Here is a 19,566-nt window from a genome sequence, read left to right as displayed (position 1 = left end):
TACCCCGATCTATGCCGTCTACGAATGAGCAGGTGATGAGGTATCATCAACTTTCGCCGGTTAGACCGTGTCTATTTATATGGCTGTTTCTGGTCTCATTTAGCGACTTTCGTGTGGAATATTACGTTGAAAATCATCTGTACGATACATGACATGCTAATATGGTAAATTACATCTAGATATTTGTTTTAAGAAGGGTTGTCATCTACTTCGATACTGTCTTAAATTTTAAAGTTTCGACGCAAATATTCGTTCCCATCTGCCATAAACCGGCTACTTTTTGAAAAGGGTAAATCATATTTTATTCCGTCAAGTGTCATTTTTCAGAAAGCCTCTGAATGGGTGTCATCGGCATTCGATGGTTTCGATGATTTCGGAAATTGCAGTCAAACGGAAAAGTCAAGTTTAAACGAAGCTAAAACGAAAAAACGTTTGCGTGAAAACGTTCGATGCGGTGGTGGCGGTGGTGCAAAGAAAAAAATCAAAGTTGAAAGGCGTTGTGGCATCGCAGATGAGGATCTTTGGGCCGATAAATATACACCAAACTGTCAGGTAAGAATAGATGTCATAGGCCCTATTTGTTACCGGTATTCAAGTGACTGTGTTGTTATTTAGATTTGCGCGTAAACGGCTTCCACAGTCTATAGCCTAGTTGACATCATAGGTATGTCTCCGTGCAGGAGCAGGTTTTTCAGCATTACATGAGCGAATATAGTGAGTAAACAATGGCTGCTGGCTGACAAAATCAAGATCGTAAATACAGTGGAACCTCATTACAGCGTAGTTCACGCGACCAGAAAATGTTCGTGTTATAACCAAAGTTCGTTAGGCCCGTATCCAGTTTGAAGTTAACTAGATTGTCTAAGGGCGAAAATTCTATATTCATTTTATCCGATGAATTGTGAGTTTGTCACAACAAGGTTCCACTGTAATCTTATTTCTGAATTGAAAAATCTGGACGAATTGAATAGGAATAAAGGTAGATCAACTGATTACAGATCATAACATCATACAGCGGGTGGTGTGACAGCTTGGAAATTTTCTGAAAATATTAAGGGGTCAGATTGATGCCAAAATGTGAAAAAAATGTATGAAATGGATATCTTTCGAAAAGAATGTGGAAAACTGAAAAATCATGACATTTGTAGGCCTATGAAAATTCATGAAAAGTTTCTGTCAAAAGATTTCGATCCTCTTTTTTAGCTCCGCTGTGACCGAAGGTCAGGGCGTGAGCCGTCGGTTAGGGGGTGAGCCGTTGTCCGTTTGTTAGTTCGTTCGTTCGTTCGTTTGTGCCTCTGTCCACTTTTTCTTCAAATCGCTACTAGTCCTACAGTTTTAATCAGATCTATTCTAAATTTGGCATGAATGTTCTATGGACCAAGGCCTATAAAGTTGCAGAGCCTGTTTTTGGATTCGTCCCCCAGGGGCAGGGGTGGAATTTCTATTTATTCAAATCGCTACTAGTCCTACAGTTTTGATCAGATCAATTCCAAATTTGGTATGAATGTTCTATGGACCTAGGCCTATAAAGTTACAGAGCCATTTTTGGGACTTTAGTCCCAGCGGGCTATTGCGTTCACTTTTCGTCCGTCCGTAGACGGAATCCAGTTATTTAGGGAAGTTTTGAAGATGCTTCAAAGTAATGTCTTGATATTTGGTTTATACATGTATCTACCCTAGACACATCTTCAGCCTAAAAACTGGCCCTGTCAGAATCAAGATGGCCGACTGGCAGCCATTGGTGTTCGCCAAAATCAGCACTTTTTACACGTTTTTGAACTTTTTGAGGGAAATTTTGAAGACGCCTTGATCAATTACCTTGATCTTTCATACATATTTGAACACCCCCAGGGCCCATCAGCATAACAAAAATTGGGTCGATCGGACTCAAGATGGTCGTCCTAGGACCTTTTTAAGTGCCCAAAAATGTTAATTTTGGCCCAAATTCTGAGTCCTGTAGCTTCCTACTGGTTAGCCATTTCTCATTGCAATTGCTGATGGGTATTCTTTGGAAAGGGATGTTCTATACCTGAGACAGGTATTTTTGATCGGCCAATTATGACGCCATTGGCGGCCATCTTGGTGTCATTAGTACTCATTCGTAGGTGGGAAAAAGTTTTTCGACATTATATTGATACCTAAGCATATTTTGTTACAACAATGAATTAGAAAGTTGTAGCTTATAACGTGTTCTATGATTGTGGTGAGTTTCAAGTTCATTGGTTTTTGTATATGGCCACCAGGGGGCGTTGAATAATATAATATGTTAGTATTTCTGTACCAATACCGTATTTTCCGGCCAATGAGCCGATTTTCTAGCCTCAGATTTTTACCCAAAATATCGTGATCGGCTTATTGGGCGGATACAATCAGACATAAAAAATCACTTCCCGATCTATGCCACTCTAATGCTCTCAATGATCGTCAAAATCAAGAAAAGTGGTCGATATTTATTTGAGGTCATTATTTACTACCAATTATACGGAAGCCCCTAGGTGACATATGAGATAATTTTTTTCATAATTTCGACTTATTAAGTCGAATTTCGACATAATAAGTCGAATTTCGACGTAATAAGTCGAATTTCGTGTTAATTAAGTCGAATTTCGACTTAATAAGACGAAATTCGACATGAAAATAAAACTCGAAATTCGACTTAATAAGTTCGATGATAGTATACACAGCACTCTCACACATCGGCGGGCGCTACTGTCAGCCTCTTAAATCGTCAATTAAGACGAACTAATTGACAAATCAGTGAATTAAAATCTCTGATGAAGGGCCTCGGCTTATTGGGCGAAGCTTTATGAAATCCATGTATTTTAGGCTAAAAAACTGCCCTCGGCTTATTGGCCGGAAAATACGGTACATATTTTGTTACCACAATCAATTGCAAAGTTCTAGTTCATGACATGTTCTATGATTATGGTGAGTTACAAGGTTATTGGGTTTTCAATATGGTCACCAGGGGGCGTTTAATAGTAGAATAACTTAGTATTTCCATATTAAATTGGTAACGAGGCATATTTTGTTATCACAATCAATTACAAAATCGTAGCTGCTGACATGTTTTATGATTGTTGTGAGTTTCAAGGTCATTGTTAGATTGTTGAGCATTTGAAACCACTTCCCAAGTGGGCATGGTGTCCCTGGACCCCTAGTTTGGATTTGTCCCCCAGGGGGCACCCCTGGGGGTGGAGTTTCTATTCAAATCGCTACTAGTCCTACAGTTTTGATCAGATCAATTCCAAATTTAGTATGAATGTTCAATGGACCTAGGCCTATAAAGAAACACAGCCATTTTTTGGATTTGGGTGGAGTTTCTATTTCTTCAAATCGCTACTAGTCCTACAGTTTTAATCAGATCAATTCCAAATTTGGTATGAATATTCTATGGACCACGGCCTATGAAGATACAGAGCCATTTTTTTTATTCATCCACCAGGGGCGCCCCTTATGTGGAATTTCTATTTCTTTCAATTGCTATTAGTCCTACAGTTTTAATCAGATCAAGTCCAAATTTGGTATGAATGTTCTATGGACCAATACCTACAGTACATAGCCCTTTTTGGATTTGGCCAAAAGGGGGCACCCGTAGGTATGCAGCTTCTGTTTCTTTGAATCACACAGCGGAGCTATATAAGCCAACAGGCTCCTTGTTGTGATATGCCTAGGTCTAGATTTCAGAATATAAGCTATGCACATGCTATGTTAATGCGTGACAAATTGACATTTCATTATCAATAAGTTGTAGCTTATAACGTGTTCTATGATTGTGGTGAGTTTCAAGTTCATTGGTTTTTGTATATGGCCACCAGGGGGCGTTGAATAATATAATATGTTAGTATTTCTGTACCAATACCGTATTTTCCGGCCAATGAGCCGATTTTCTAGCCTCAGATTTTTACCCAAAATATCGTGATCGGCTTATTGGGCGGATACAATCAGACATAAAAAATCACTTCCCGATCTATGCCACTCTAATGCTCTCAATGATCGTCAAAATCAAGAAAAGTGGTCGATATTTATTTGAGGTCATTATTTACTACCAATTATACGGAAGCCCCTAGGTGACATATGAGATAATTTTTTTCATAATTTCGACTTATTAAGTCGAATTTCGACATAATAAGTCGAATTTCGACGTAATAAGTCGAATTTCGTGTTAATTAAGTCGAATTTCGACTTAATAAGACGAAATTCGACATGAAAATAAAACTCGAAATTCGACTTAATAAGTTCGATGATAGTATACACAGCACTCTCACACATCGGCGGGCGCTACTGTCAGCCGCTTAAATCGTCAATTAAGACGAACTAATTGACAAATCAGTGAATTAAAATCTCTGATGAAGGGCCTCGGCTTATTGGGCGAAGCTTTATGAAATCCATGTATTTTAGGCTAAAAAACTGCCCTCGGCTTATTGGCCGGAAAATACGGTACATATTTTGTTACCACAATCAATTGCAAAGTTCTAGTTCATGACATGTTCTATGATTATGGTGAGTTACAAGGTTATTGGGTTTTCAATATGGTCACCAGGGGGCGTTTAATAGTAGAATAACTTAGTATTTCCATATTAAATTGGTAACGAGGCATATTTTGTTATCACAATCAATTACAAAATCGTAGCTGCTGACATGTTTTATGATTGTTGTGAGTTTCAAGGTCATTGTTAGATTGTTGAGCATTTGAAACCACTTCCCAAGTGGGCATGGTGTCCCTGGACCCCTAGTTTGGATTTGTCCCCCAGGGGGCACCCCTGGGGGTGGAGTTTCTATTCAAATCGCTACTAGTCCTACAGTTTTGATCAGATCAATTCCAAATTTAGTATGAATGTTCAATGGACCTAGGCCTATAAAGAAACACAGCCATTTTTTGGATTTGGGTGGAGTTTCTATTTCTTCAAATCGCTACTAGTCCTACAGTTTTAATCAGATCAATTCCAAATTTGGTATGAATATTCTATGGACCACGGCCTATGAAGATACAGAGCCATTTTTTTTATTCATCCACCAGGGGCGCCCCTTATGTGGAATTTCTATTTCTTTCAATTGCTATTAGTCCTACAGTTTTAATCAGATCAAGTCCAAATTTGGTATGAATGTTCTATGGACCAATACCTACAGTACATAGCCCTTTTTGGATTTGGCCAAAAGGGGGCACCCGTAGGTATGCAGCTTCTGTTTCTTTGAATCACACAGCGGAGCTATATAAGCCAACAGGCTCCTTGTTGTGATATGCCTAGGTCTAGATTTCAGAATATAAGCTATGCACATGCTATGTTAATGCGTGACAAATTGACATTTCATTATCAATACGTGGTTCATCAAAAATGAATGGCCACCCTATTTTGGATGTGCAGCTTTGGATTGTAATTGCTGGCGTGTCCAGGCTGCAAACTGATATGATCAGTATCGAATGAGTCTCTTGCTTGTGTCACTTTTGTGTCTCCAAATTTAATTGATTAATTTCTTTACAACCATCGAATATAGGATGAACTGGCGGTGCATAAAAAGAAAATAGCCGATGTTGAAGCATGGCTCCATGCAAGTTGCACGAAAAAAATCGTGAGTGCATGTTATCAATTAAACTTGCGAATTTGTGTTGCTCATCCGCGAACGTGAAATAACTTTTTATCAAATTTTCAGTGTCCTATTCTTTTACTCACCGGACCAGCTGGTTGCGGTAAAAGCGCGACTGTAAAAGTTTTGGCAAAAGATCTCGACATGGAGATAAAAGAATGGACGAATCCGATAACTGACGTTTACAACAATGATAACTACAGATACGAAGAAGGTTTGAAATGAAAATATCTATTATTTTTACCTGTGGGAGTTGTGTTTTCTATGGGGATGACTAATTACAACTGAAGACATTTAACAAAACTGAGGCCACAGCTTGTTCTTATGGTATTTAAAATGGGTTGGTAGCTATGACGAAGAGGACGTGGTGCAAGCAGCTATCTGGCAATATGGCATGTGTTACAATAGGAAGCTCTGTGAAAATTCAGTTCATTTTCAATCGATTTTCATCTAGATTTTGAGCCTCTTGCATCAAATATATCTCTAGATAAACCTTTAATCTTAAAAGGTTCTGTTAAGTGTAGGGCAATTATATAGATATAATATGGTATAGAGATTTATCATTGAATCTGAGAAGGAATCCTCACTTGCCACAAGCGGAACTTTTTATTCTTAAGTGGATATGAATATCGCATAAAAGTTAATCATAGATCCTTCACGCTCAACAGGTTGCTAGTTGCATGTACGCGCACACGTAATTGCAAATTTCTGGTCTAAAAAATCACTTAATTGTTGATTTCCATAACCGGCGATTGGCCCTTCTTATACCGGTGTGCAACTTACTGGTAGGCCGGGTTTAATTCCTAGTATATGTTGTCAGCTATCCTGAAAAGAATTGTACATGTGTATCTGGAATTGTCTTAATTCTTTGAAGGTTTTACTCCCTCATACCGGTGGCGCACAACGGAAACTCAGAAATCGATTTTCATCGATTTTCTACTACGAGCAAACAAATATCGGAGTTTGGACATGACGACTGGTGGAACATCGGATGTATGCATGACAAAACATAAACTCATCTTAATCGAGGTCAGTATCTAACTTAGTGATTCAGCATACTTACACCGAGGGGTGTCACTAGGATTTTTTAAAGGGGGTCAGTAAGCGGATACCATACTTAGCGCTGATAGAAAACAAGCATTTCTGAATCTTGAAATTGTTTAGACGTTCTTGAATAGTCTTAATTTTTGAAATTGGAAGCTTGAAAGTGATGTTTCCTGGATTTTTATACAAAATATTTATGAAATTTATAGAAAAAATAATTTGGAACTAAAAAATGCGGCACTTGGATTTAAAAATGGGATCTTCCGCACACCACCGACCCCCTCTTGTGACGCCCATGCTTGCTGTTGAATTTAGTTTCAATGCAGATGTGTCGAGTATATATTACTTAATTGATTGATCACATGACATCTCCAGGAAGCGGTGCAGTCCCCAAAGCGCCATTGTTGGTGCTAGTGTTGTGTTGTGGCAAACAGTTTTCGGCATCAATGTGGCAGATAAATTTTGGGTATTTGCTGCGGCATATTTTTCACTAATGTGTTTAGCAAGCATTCATCCAGTTCCCGATTGGGCTAGTTGTCCTTGGACCCTAGTTAACTTGTGGATTTAATTTGACAACCTTTCAGGTTATGAATTTGAAGTCTAGATAAATGCCCACAAATATTTCATTCGAATTACCGTGGTCAGTGTTCCTAATTACTGAGAACAAGTACGTAGCTATCTTAAGCTCTATTTAAACTGTCGTATAAAATTGGCATTAATCAAGAATAGTTTGGCTGTTCTGTGACCTTTTTAGGGTACCAAAAATGTCAAATTTGGCCCGAATTCTGAGTCCTGTAGCTTTCTACTGGTTTGCCATTTTTCATTGAAATTAGTGATGGGTATTCTATGGAAAGGGATCTTTAATACATCAGACAGGTATTTATGATTAGCCAAATATCATGCAATTGGCGGCCAACATTCTTTTGGACGTGATATCTTACAAACCAATGATAGCAGGGTGTTGTATTTTGGTGTGTAGGTTGCCTCTGGAGAGAGGTCTGTATTAGACCCAGTTCCACAGTTAACCTATGGTGTGGAACAGGATTCTGTTTCTTGTATGGGATCTATCCATAACACAAAGTATAGGCTTGACCATTTTTCATCCTTCCCTTCCCCAATACACACATCTTAAACCCTATGCAGTTATTAACAATTTTCATGATTTTCTTTCTGGATCCGGATATATCATTAGTGTAAATGTAATCACAGATCTATTCACTTCTAGGAATATCCGAACATATTCTTCAGGGAAGCTGATTTATTTCGAGAAATTCTCAGGTACAGTTCCAGTTGTCGAAACTCACCGAATAACTTCATTCCCTGAGTTAACCCAATTCAGAAGGGTCCTTTACGATAAAGGATCTAAATTTTCTCATTCTTTTTTTGCATTGATAGGAAATATTCAAATAATGGTAAATGTCCATTAGTGTTTGTAATCAGTGATAGTGCGGGTGCAGACTCAAATGAAAGGCTGCTGTTTCCTAAAGACATTCAAGCCGATTTATCAATATGCAATATAAGGTAAATCATGAAAGAAAAATGATACCTTGTTTCTCAAAATTGCTTTGGTCATTTTGTAATATGCAATGAAATTGCATATTAGTTCCTTTCTATAGCTGCTTGCTCTGTTACGGTAAGCTTGATCATGATTTTAAGAAAAGTAATGCACAGGGTAAATAGGGGGCAACTGCGTCAATTTTTTAGCTCAGCAGAAATGGGAAGTGAGGTATAGCCTGTTAAAATAATTTTTTGTGCATTGCATAATCAATTTTGATGGTTCTGCTTGGCTATGTTGTGCACTGCTTGCTGTAAAATTCTGATCGTTTTGGAACCATTGAAATTTATCTTTATGAAAAAATGCCGTAAAACAAAAAGCCTTTGCGTAAGGACTGAGGAAAAAGTAAGAGAGAGTGAAAACTGTATTGAATTGAAATCAAATATTGGGAAAAATCAAGAAATCTAACTTTCTTTAATAATGAATAATTTCTCCTGTGTAAAAGGTTTTATTGATAATGCATACTTTTCTAAATTTGTATTCAGTTTTAACCCTGTTGCTCCTACAATGATGTCAAAAGTCATAACTCGCATTATAACCAAAGAATCATTAGAGGTATGTACTATGAATATTATTGCAGCTTTGACTTTGACTCTGAAATTCTAAGTCTTAAATTGTCAAATTGGCTATAGAGCTAGTTGGGTTAACTGGTAGAGTGGGCTTGAATCTATGCCTTGACTGTGCAACTGGGCCCTGGTGTCAAATGAGATACGCTTTCAACTTTAATTGTTATATGTCCATTTTATTTCTAGGGTGCTCATAAATTTCCAATACCCAGTAAAGATACAATAGATGCTATATGTACAGCGAGTAATGGTGATATACGTGGTGCTATAAATGCAGCGCAGTTTGCTTGTTTAAAAGGTTCGGAAAAAATTGTTGCTTATTTTTCCCACCCTGTGCCAATTGGAAAATTTCTTTTTAGTAATGGCCATTCCTGTAGCGGTATTTTAACCATACCCAACCCTGTTGTACATATTTCTCACTCATTATGGTTAAATATAATATTTGGTATAGATTAGTACAAAATGATAGTTAAGGGTGTGGACTCATTTTTGTCCGCTTTAGGGCATAGGCAGTTAAATGGTTCAAGCCATTAGTTACCAAACTCGATCTGTGGTATGTTCAAGTCCTAGTAACAGCAGAGTTTCTTGGTTGATGGTTCCTCTGAGACCTTTCTCTTTCATCCATTTACTAATTAATGCCTTGAAAGGTGCTCAGCAGGAGTTGAGGGCCTGAAGATGATTTTAAAAGTACTACATTGGTGGGAAGATTTGAACTGTAATGGGTAAATATAATTTGTATTGTAATTCGATGCTCTTTTATCATCTCCAGAAACGACTGACTTGTCATCGGTGCTAGTCTGTGACAATAAGAGTTCAAAACGAACTAACAAGTCGAAATCTAGATCGACAAAACAGCCGGGTAGCAGTAAATCATCTGAAGATCAGTTGTCAGCCATCGGTGGGAAGGATGTATCTTTATTTCTGTTCCGAGCGCTTGGAAAAATATTATACTGCAAAAGTAAGTGATTGTGCTTAGACCTATTTAGAAAATTAAATCTTTCATTTCAAACTTCCCCTTGTTATAATAGACTTGTTCACGATGAAAATTGTGGTATTTGAGCAAATGTGCTTCTATAGTACATAGTTCTGGTCGTCCAAGTTTCTTGAAATACTCTGGAAAATCTATTTAAGTTATTCATTAATTCAGCTCATATTTTATCGATTTAGGAGTTGAAGACAATTCACTGCCCCAATCATGCTTCCCATTCTTCTGAATCGTCTTGTATTGGGCTTTCACATAGTCAGCCATTGTTCAGAATTGACCGATCGATGAATAAGAATTTTGTTTAAGCTGCTAGCCAATAAGGAACCATGTCATTACGATTGCCCGAGCAGTGAAAATAACGTTCAGCTATGAAACAATCCATAGTTGAGAGGGAATGTGTTAACTTCTTTGTAGATATTTCATCTGATTAAAATAGGGTGATTTACCTGATTCATTTCTGTAAATGAAGTAGCAGTATTTTTTTCTCAGAAATATTCTTCCAGTATACAGTTTAGTCATCTACTTTCACCGGAATAGCTGTCCTTGGTGTAGATGCATAAATCACTGTATTTTGTCAAGATTACTCTAAATGGGATTCTTTTTGTTGTAGGGGGAAACCCAGAAGAGGTTACCGATTTATCTAGTCTACCAAAGCATTTATCTCATCATTATAGAGATCCACTTCTTTTCATGCCTGAGGTATTTATACGTCATTTCAAAATTCTAGAATTTTACCTCTTGGAAAAAATCCTTAAATATTTAAACTGAAACACTGCGCATTTTCAGGACGTTGTAGAGAAGTCTAATTTGTCTAGTGATTTGTTCAACGCATTTTTACATGAAAATTACATGGAGTTCTTCACCGATATTGATGATGTTGTCCGAGCTACTGAATATATGAGTGATTCAGACTACCTTACAATTGAATGGACTGTAAGTACAGAACTTAAATCGCAATTGCTTGACCTTCTGACAAATAGTAACTCTTGAGTTAATAGTCGACACTTTGTGTTTGATGCTGTGCCGAGAGTGCTGCCATCTATTGATTCAATAGAATCATAAGAAATTCTATGATTTCAAGATGTATTTGAATGTATAATGTGGAAACATATGCGCAGGCACAATGGAAGCAATGTTTGATTGCTGCGGCCAAATGCCGATTTAAGAAATGCCCTTTAAAAAATGCCCTTTAAAAACATGGTATTCAAAGAAAAAAAAACGTATCCAGTAGATTATTGCTGCGGCTTTCGCCGCTGCAGTCACTGCACTTCCAACGCCACTGATGCGCACGGCGTAGGCGTTATAGTGCCAAAATTGTCGCAGTCAATGTTAACCTCTCATAATTCACAGCAGTTTGGACTGATTGATTTTTAATGAATTACATAGCCTAATGAATTCATATTCAATGAATTCATTCAGTTATCTATCAGACCAACAGGTACTGATTTGCTTTTGGGCGGAGAAAGGCATGGGGATAAGTTTCTGGCACAGGGGCACTACAGTAATAGTAGAATAGCCCTTGATTACTCCAAACATAGTGACACTTAAACATGGAGAATAAATGATTAGATTAAAACCCACTAAATATAAATCTAAAAACGATATTTATGTATTAAGAATATAATTTGTGTATTCAAATGACACAAAGTGTAGGACTCTCTCTAGAAACTGTCGTTGTTCCTGCAGTAATCTGTCTTTTCTTGGAGGGTCGATACAGGTCTAAACTATTTCTCATTATCTTTAGTCACGTTCAGTAATGAGAGAATATTCTTCAAGTGTAGCAGCTCGTGGCCTGATGTTCTCGAACAGTGCCCGTTCTTTATGTAGTTCCGGGACGACTGGGCTCGGCTGGAAACCGCTACACAAACCTCAGTGGTTTTCTGTAATTAGAAAGGTATGTGAAACGACAAAATTCATGTGAAAGGGAGGTTAAACCTGTCTTTTTAGCCCACTTGGTGCATGGCCCTAGTTGGCTATTGCGTTCATTTTTCATCCGTTTGTTCATCTGTAGACAGAATCTAGTTGTTTTAATGGATTTTCTTTATATTCATTTCACGCGCTATATATGTACCTACCCTAGACACATCTGAAGCCCAAAAAAAGCACAATCAGAATAACAAAGGCAGATTGTCAGAATGCCGAAACAAAAACACGTTCACCTTTCTGCGCGCCAATACCAAGAATAATCCGTTTTGGCACCCCCGGCAAAACAACTAAAATGTCCAATTTTCTCTAGAAATCCATTTTGGCGTCAAATCGGACTAAAATTATTTTTCAATTCGGCGTGTTGACCCTGAGTTTAATTTGCGTATATAGAATTATTCAACGTGGTTGAATCTTTGTCTTGGCACGGGCGCCAAAACGGAAATAACCGCGCTTAAACGGACTTTTTTCTGTTTTGGCCAAAATGGATTTATAAAGAAAATTTACGTTTTTTGTTTCAGAATATTCTTTGTTTTGGCACGCCAAAACGGATTTTTAGAGAAAATTCAACGTTTTTCGTTGTTTTTTGGGGTCGCCAAAACGGAATTTCGTTTTGGCAGGGGCACCCTCATTTGCATACCAGAAATTTTAAGTTATAGCCTAAATCAGCCACCATAGGTATCTTATGGATGTGTTGAGTTTCAAGGTCATAGATTTCTGCATTTAATAACCAGGGCGCATTGAATCTTATTTAAATTGTCAAGCATTCAACCAAGTGAGCATGGTGTTCTTGGACCCTAGTTACGACCCCTCTTACAGCACGTTGAAGTGCTATTGATATTACTGTTTAGAAATAATAATTGGTTTCACCCTATCGATCAGCAATGACTGAATTAGATTTTGTGATACAGTATTTGTAAAATCAAAAGCAAATTAAGGTACTCAAAAAAGTTTAAAGATGTGTTGATTTATTCTGTAAAAACCATTATATTTCAGATGAGAGAGCAACTCGCCTCTGCCAAAGTTCTGTTCAGGGGTATGTACTCGCTGGATTTGTTTCGTTCGATAGAAATCAGTGCACTAGCATAATCATGAATTACACAATCCTGTTCAATAATCCTGTACTGTAGTCATCGATAAATATGTTCAAATTACCTAGTGAAAGTTGGTGCGAGTGTGTTAGGTTAACATGCTGGCAATAGCCATTTGTTAAGCGTTTGGGCCTGTGCTGCTCCTTTTGCCGTGTTCACACTTCCACTATTTAATCCGTTCTATCAAATATCCATACCAGGAATAGATCAATTTAGAACACATGCATTATTGAATGCGCTACAGATAGTTTTGCTCCCACAAGATGTCACCATGAGTATTTTGATAGTGACATCGACCGACATCTATGAGATTCACAATTTGGAACAGACCTGAAACCAGTTTCTGTTCACACACCAAATTGAATGAGACCTATGTGGAAGAGACTATTTGCTAATGCGAGTGCTTGGTACAGTCTAAACTGGAACCGACCAAATCTAGACTGTTCTAAATAAGGCGATGTGAATGCAGCTTATATTTTCGCTCAGGCCAAATTGCTTACACGAATGATGTTTTCACTTTTGTGGAATTTCATACTAGAATCAGTAACCAGCAGCTGTCAGACATTTTTTTTTTTAAATGATGCCTACATTGTCAAAAATAGTAGCGGCTGGCTATAACTACCTAGATGATTTGATTAGCTCGTAGAATGGATGTGGAACCTTGGACTTTAGAAGGATCCATTTTCCTCATTTTAGAGTCCATGATGGAACAGAGTTTCTTTGACAATTATCCATCATTTGAAGAATAATGTTCAGCCAATAGTATTTCCAATTCGTTCTATGTGAGAGGTCATTGATTCTTTTTAAATCTGTCTGGAAAATCCATTTTTTTCCATACTTGTCGGGCTGCCATAATGCGATGCATAGTTGACAAATCATATAGCAGCTGGTTTAGATGCCTGGATAAACTGAATGTGCGATTAGACGCAGAATGCGTCAGATGTCAATTCGTTATACATAAATCATATTACTAGTGATTTGGTGCATCGCATATGTATCAAAATGCATTTGCTGATTGAATTTTACAGTTAGAAAACTCATAATGATTAATAAGAAATGAAAATTATTTATTCATTTTCTAGGCTCCTATTGGACACCGGACGAACTAACCACTCAGTTTCTACCATTCCTTTCAAAAACCGATTTCCATCATCAAAGTCAAAGTAAGAAGAGGGCTATGTTACTTTGTTATCCATGGCAAAAGATTTTTAAAATCAGGATGACTTACTAATAATGATCAAACTTTAGTTTCAATCGAAGTTATAGTTTGGAAATAATGTCAGTTTCTATGCAAATTTCACAAATCTGCTAATATGATATTATTCTGTTAATTTTCTTTCAGTGAAAAGATCATTTCTTAAGATAATTGGATCATTTTCTTTTGAACAAAGGTAAGCAAGGGGTTGAAGGAGAACTTGATGAATTTGTACCGTAAATTGAAGACATAATGATGATCATCATCTTTGATGTATTCATGTTTATCATGAAATTTGTTTTATGAAATCCTTATAATACTAAACAGTGTGGGACCAAAAGAAGTGTGCAATCATGTGGTGTATACTTTCCGTATCCTAACCAGTACAGTAAACTCTACCTTAGCTGTGTTTGGACTGTATATACTTCGTTGAAAATCAGGGAAATACAAGGCTTAGCTATTCAATGTTTCAATCCCACTTGTACCATGTATTGATGTTTGATAAGCCAACCCCAGTTATAGCACATACTTCAAAATCCATATGAATATGCTCTTGTTATCAAACAGGGATTGATGGATTCTTTGAAAACAATAATTATCGATGGTAGAGTGCACATAATATTTGCACATTTTAATCACAAATGCTGATTGATAAAGCAACCCAGTAGGATGGATTTTGCTGGCCCTAAGAAATGCTTATAGTTCACTTTAAAACCTTTTTTTCTCATTTCATTTCAGAAAAGGTACTAAAGACCGACTCGATGAAAAGGATCTAGCTATTCAAGAGGAGGAAGAAACTAAAATATTCAGCATTGGTGAACCTACGAACAATGTGGAACAAAATAGCGAATGTGTTTATGACGATGACAATGTTGTCATTATCGACGACTTTGATGACTGAATTAATAAATGATGTCTAATATTTGCATCGGTGCCAACTACACTGATTCAATGAATTTCGATCTTGTCTGTTGTTATATTGGGCTGATGATTTTCTGAACAGTGCTAATCATGCGCTCTTTAAATCGGATATGTTATGACTGGAATGAAAAAATAGGTCGAAAATAGTGCGTTTTTTGTACGAATGTAGCAAGGATAGGTGACACTTGTGTAGGTTCTATTGTGACTAACTTGTATATCTGACTTAAGCCATTTACTAGAACCTTGATGTAATTATCTTGACAAGATAATTGCTCTAGAATAACCTTGGGATTTAAACAAGGGTCAAATACTATGTTGTTGAAATTGAGCGAAGCATACCAATGTTCAGATATTTATTTGTACGTATGGTTGATAATAGAATATTATGGATCCTGGTTTCCCGTTGTAGTTCTCCAAACATTGACTTCCTAATTTCAATGAAAACATGTATAACTTAATTGTTTAAAGCCATTTCAGAAAAAAATCCAGCCCTATTGTGTAAATTGTTATCTTGTGTAAATATTTTTGTTGAATAAAACCTGTTGCATATAAAATCATCACAGTTATTTGATTGATTGAAGTTATTCCTCACAGGCGCGGATCCAGGATTTTTTCCAGGAGGGGTTCATAAAGAATGTTTATGTTAAACCCCCGACTAAAATCTCTGAAAGCCTATACGGCATATCGATTGGCCAAACATAAGATGATATGGTACCAATTATGTGGTAGTGTTCGCCTGCTATGTCTTGAGTACATTCCTTCAAGAAAACGATTAAAGATTTTTTTGGTAGCCGAGCAGGGGGTCGCAACCCTGAAACCCCATTTGGATCCGCGCTTGACACGTAGATTGATTACCGATAAATTTGTCGCTATCATTGTTGGAGTGGGAAGCTTGCTTATATGTACCAGCTAACTAAGGGTATGTACATGTATCAGTCTGCAGTATAAAACCACTCCCTCGGTAATTCACTGTTGTAGGGTGAAATCACTTTTTGTAAAGATGAAATGACTAGTGAGTTCACTTTCAAGTAAATTTCAAGTGAACACGCGAATGAAAGCCTTAAAATTCAATAATTGGCAAAATGGCAATGAAGTATCCAGGGGAATGGGTCCAGACAGCAGATTGATATCTGTATGAGATCTTTGCAAAAAACATATTGGGCTGTGTTAGTTCATTTCTAAGATAAGTTAGGGGTGAGGTCCTGAACAATAAAACATTGGAAAAATGGTGATAAGGTGCGAAGGAAAATGAATCCAGGCAGGAAACGCAAAAAGCTGCAGATTGATACACGCATAAGATCCTCAGACAAATAGTGAGATGTTGACTGATCGACTATTTGGGGGCAGATCTAAAATATGGTCAAACCTCTCTTGACGAATGCTTTTTTCTTGGAACCAAAAATGTTGTATTGTATTTCCTAGTAAAAGAGCCTTGTTCTTTATCAACCAGTTCATAATCATTTAACTTCATTCGTGGTTAATTACTAGGCGAAATTCTATTGAATAATCATGCACCGGTGTGATACTAATTTACATAATTTATGGAAATTTGACTTCGAAGTGACCTCGAAGTGGTGTTATGCCAACAGATATTACCTCTCCACATAGAACAATTTGCCCAGAACCAAAGGTGTTTGTTCAAGAGGTTTTACTGTATGTACGAGACACATTAGGTGAAACTTGTAGACAATCTTCATATTTCACCAACACACCACAATTTACTGATTGTTTCCAGCTGTTGCCTGATCAATATATCTCCCTGTTGTCTGCCCCAGTAGATATGAAATCATTCCACATTGTCCAGATCACAAGTAAGCCAATTGTTCGAAGATCGTATGATAACACACATTCAAAATACAACTCAATATCTATACTTCAGTAATTCCCTTTATTTCATCATTTAAACTTAAAAAAATAAATTTTTACATAGTTTTGCTTTTGCCAGATTTTTCTACTCGGTTTGACCAATTGAAGCCAAAAAATACCATTCACTATTCTTCACATAATTTCTTCAAGGGAATTTTATATCGACTTCAAGGTTGCACGGCACCTCTGAACACATACAATTGATATCACCTCACTAGTTTTGTATAGCACTATTCACTGTTGCACCATTTCTGGCAACCGTTCTATGTAAACAACTACCATTCCAGCAATATTCATATTTTTACTTGTTAACATTCATTCATTCCACGAAGCCTCTAACTTTTCTAACTGTGCGCTGCCTTGTTAACATTAAGAAAACAGGTTTTAAAATATACTAAAATTTTATAATCGAATGACATTAGGCACATTTTCACATACTTCTGACCTTGCGATACACGTGTAAATAATTGCATGCTGGGCTTAGATTTCAGGAATCTCCAGGCATTAAGTATTTCTAGTTTCATTTATGCATGTATCTATCTTCAGCCAGGAACCCCACCACCTTTGACGAGACGTTCACCATTGATCAATGGCAGCCACTTTTTAAAACATGCTTATCGAAATTAATGTCTGGCATTTGTTGGTTCAATGAAAAATGTCCAAGATAATGCCTAGTTAATCAAAATTTGGAAGAATGGTGAATAAGTGTCGGAGGTGGTGGGTCCAGACTGCAAATCTATACCTGCACAACCCAGCACTACAGTGTTGTGGGGTGTAAGAAGTCAAACTCAAAATTTTTCTTAATCAATCATCTCGAATTTACGTACCATTTACACAACTGGGTCTGGTATATCAAGAAGTACACCTTAACATTATTATCATTATAACATCAGCATTATAAAATGAATCTTTGACATTTAATGAACTAGCACCAAAGGGATGTAGAAAGGCCTGTTTATCGTTTATTGCCATTAGGAAAATTTGGATTATCACCAATCTGAACTGGGTAGTAAATTTTCGAATGCACATTATCCACCACAATACCTACCACTTGAGGACCAATCCACTATCACACTTAATAATGATTTTATCTTTATATTACAATAGGATGAAACATCATAACAATTAAGCAGAATTTACATTGGAAAAATGATTCCAAATCACACGGCACACCACGAAACCTACCAAGCCCAAAAGTTACAAGATGACGACGTCTTGAAGGACTATCAGTAAATTTCAAATAAGTTTCAATTCCGTCAATACTTCAGTTCAAATGATTCAGAGAATTCATAATCCAAAAGATAGCGATCATCTTTACATATATGCGACTATTTTGGGCTCTTGAGGATTCATAATGTTTTTACATGTACACCGAGAATATTTGCTGTGCAATTAAATGTTTCTACATCTGCACTCATTCGTTCGCGGATATTCTAGGATTTCTACCGCGCATAGTTCGACAATTACTCAAGCAGCGTGTGAGTCATATAATAGTTCAGAAAAAAAAAACACGCACATCAGTACCTGTGTGGGGAAGTTGCCATTCAGCGGATTTAAAAAATATACATATATACCAGGTTAAATCTGAAAACTGATGGAAACCTATTCTTTTTTCAATAAATCCATCTGAAAGATTTGCCTTTAGCCATGATATCAGAATATTTTTTCTCGGTAGAAGTGAGAGCCAGTATCATGTATTCACGCAGAGTCTTGTCGGCTTAGTTGCTAGAATATATTAGATAAATGCCACTGAAAATAGCTTCTACACTTCTAAAATTGATATTCCGATATCGCCTACTTCATCAATATATCATCTTTAAACAAAGTTATCTTTAATAACCAAACCGCACAGAGTTCAATTTTTTTTTCCAAACTGAACACGTGTGCCGTTCCTGTACAGCAGCAACTATGGAGGGGGTTTACTTCATGTGCGACTAACAACAGTTCCCTGAGCGAGTTGTTCAATTATTAAACTAGTGACTAGAATGAAGTAAACCCCTTCAAATACATTCACGGTAAATTATCTTAATATTACAACGCATTCTTTCCCGAGCCGAACAAACTCTAGGTCGAAAATTGAATTCACTTCATATATAAAATTTCAATTCATCATGCTTTTTCAGAAAAAAATAAGAATCAATAGAAATAAAAGCATGTCACTTTGTGATTAACTCGATAATATATCACTCATATTGATTGAATATTTGATCCATTTCAAAAATTGGCATCGAATATTTCAAGTCTCATGGTTCTGCGATCTCAGCAAACCTGATATGCTCAATAAAATCACAGCCGTCAATGAAATACTGACAAGACAATTCATGAATGAAGAAAAAGATTACATTCGACTACTCCCTGGCATTTATAGGCATATATTTGCCTAAACTTAAAAGTTTCCCATTTTGAAGGTTAAATTTCACTGAGCAGCTAAAAAATATGTTCACTGTTAATCGATATTTGCCAGTTAAAAGAGTACATTGTGCAATTCCAACTGCAAACATTTTGATGTAGACTACTGGATTGAAAATGAATTCATCAGTCCATGATTAGTTAGATGTTATTTTACAGGAGCAGATCCCGGGTAATATACAACTTTGGTCTGTCTCTCAATTTTTGAATGCACCATTTAAAGGTACTTCATGTCGAAATGTTGTTAGAAAACCGAAGAAAGCATCTTCTGTTAAAGTTTCTAAAAATTTTCCTGTGCAAAGAGCTACAAGAATGCTTTTTTAACTACCTTGCCAATAAAACAAAATCTCAGATCTTACCCCTGGATTGGTCTGCATAATATAGATTTGTCAATGCTTATAACCAGTAGTCATGATCAAAACCAG

General features: G+C 36.8%; 1 protein-coding gene across 1 annotated transcript; it reads left to right on the top strand.

The window, feature by feature from the left end:
* The first annotated feature begins 28 nt into the window (after nucleotides 1-28).
* LOC141900508 (cell cycle checkpoint protein RAD17-like) lies at nucleotides 29-15,414 on the top strand. The gene is made up of 17 exons (XM_074787428.1): nucleotides 29-164; nucleotides 328-552; nucleotides 5,497-5,571; nucleotides 5,653-5,800; nucleotides 6,461-6,615; nucleotides 7,856-7,908; nucleotides 8,026-8,151; nucleotides 8,671-8,740; nucleotides 8,938-9,049; nucleotides 9,521-9,709; nucleotides 10,347-10,435; nucleotides 10,523-10,669; nucleotides 11,481-11,630; nucleotides 12,656-12,695; nucleotides 13,833-13,913; nucleotides 14,093-14,141; nucleotides 14,684-15,414. Exons 1-17 carry the CDS (start codon nucleotides 162-164, stop codon nucleotides 14,844-14,846), a joined length of 1,875 nt encoding a protein of 624 aa, XP_074643529.1. The 5' UTR covers nucleotides 29-161; the 3' UTR covers nucleotides 14,847-15,414.
* Nucleotides 15,415-19,566: the final 4,152 nt, after the last annotated feature.

The sequence above is a fragment of the Tubulanus polymorphus genome, chromosome 2, assembly GCF_964204645.1.
Source record: "Tubulanus polymorphus chromosome 2, tnTubPoly1.2, whole genome shotgun sequence".
Lineage (NCBI taxonomy): Eukaryota > Metazoa > Nemertea > Palaeonemertea > Tubulaniformes > Tubulanidae > Tubulanus > Tubulanus polymorphus.
Note: the sequence above shows the minus strand (reverse complement) of the source record. Positions and strands in the feature narration are given on the sequence as shown.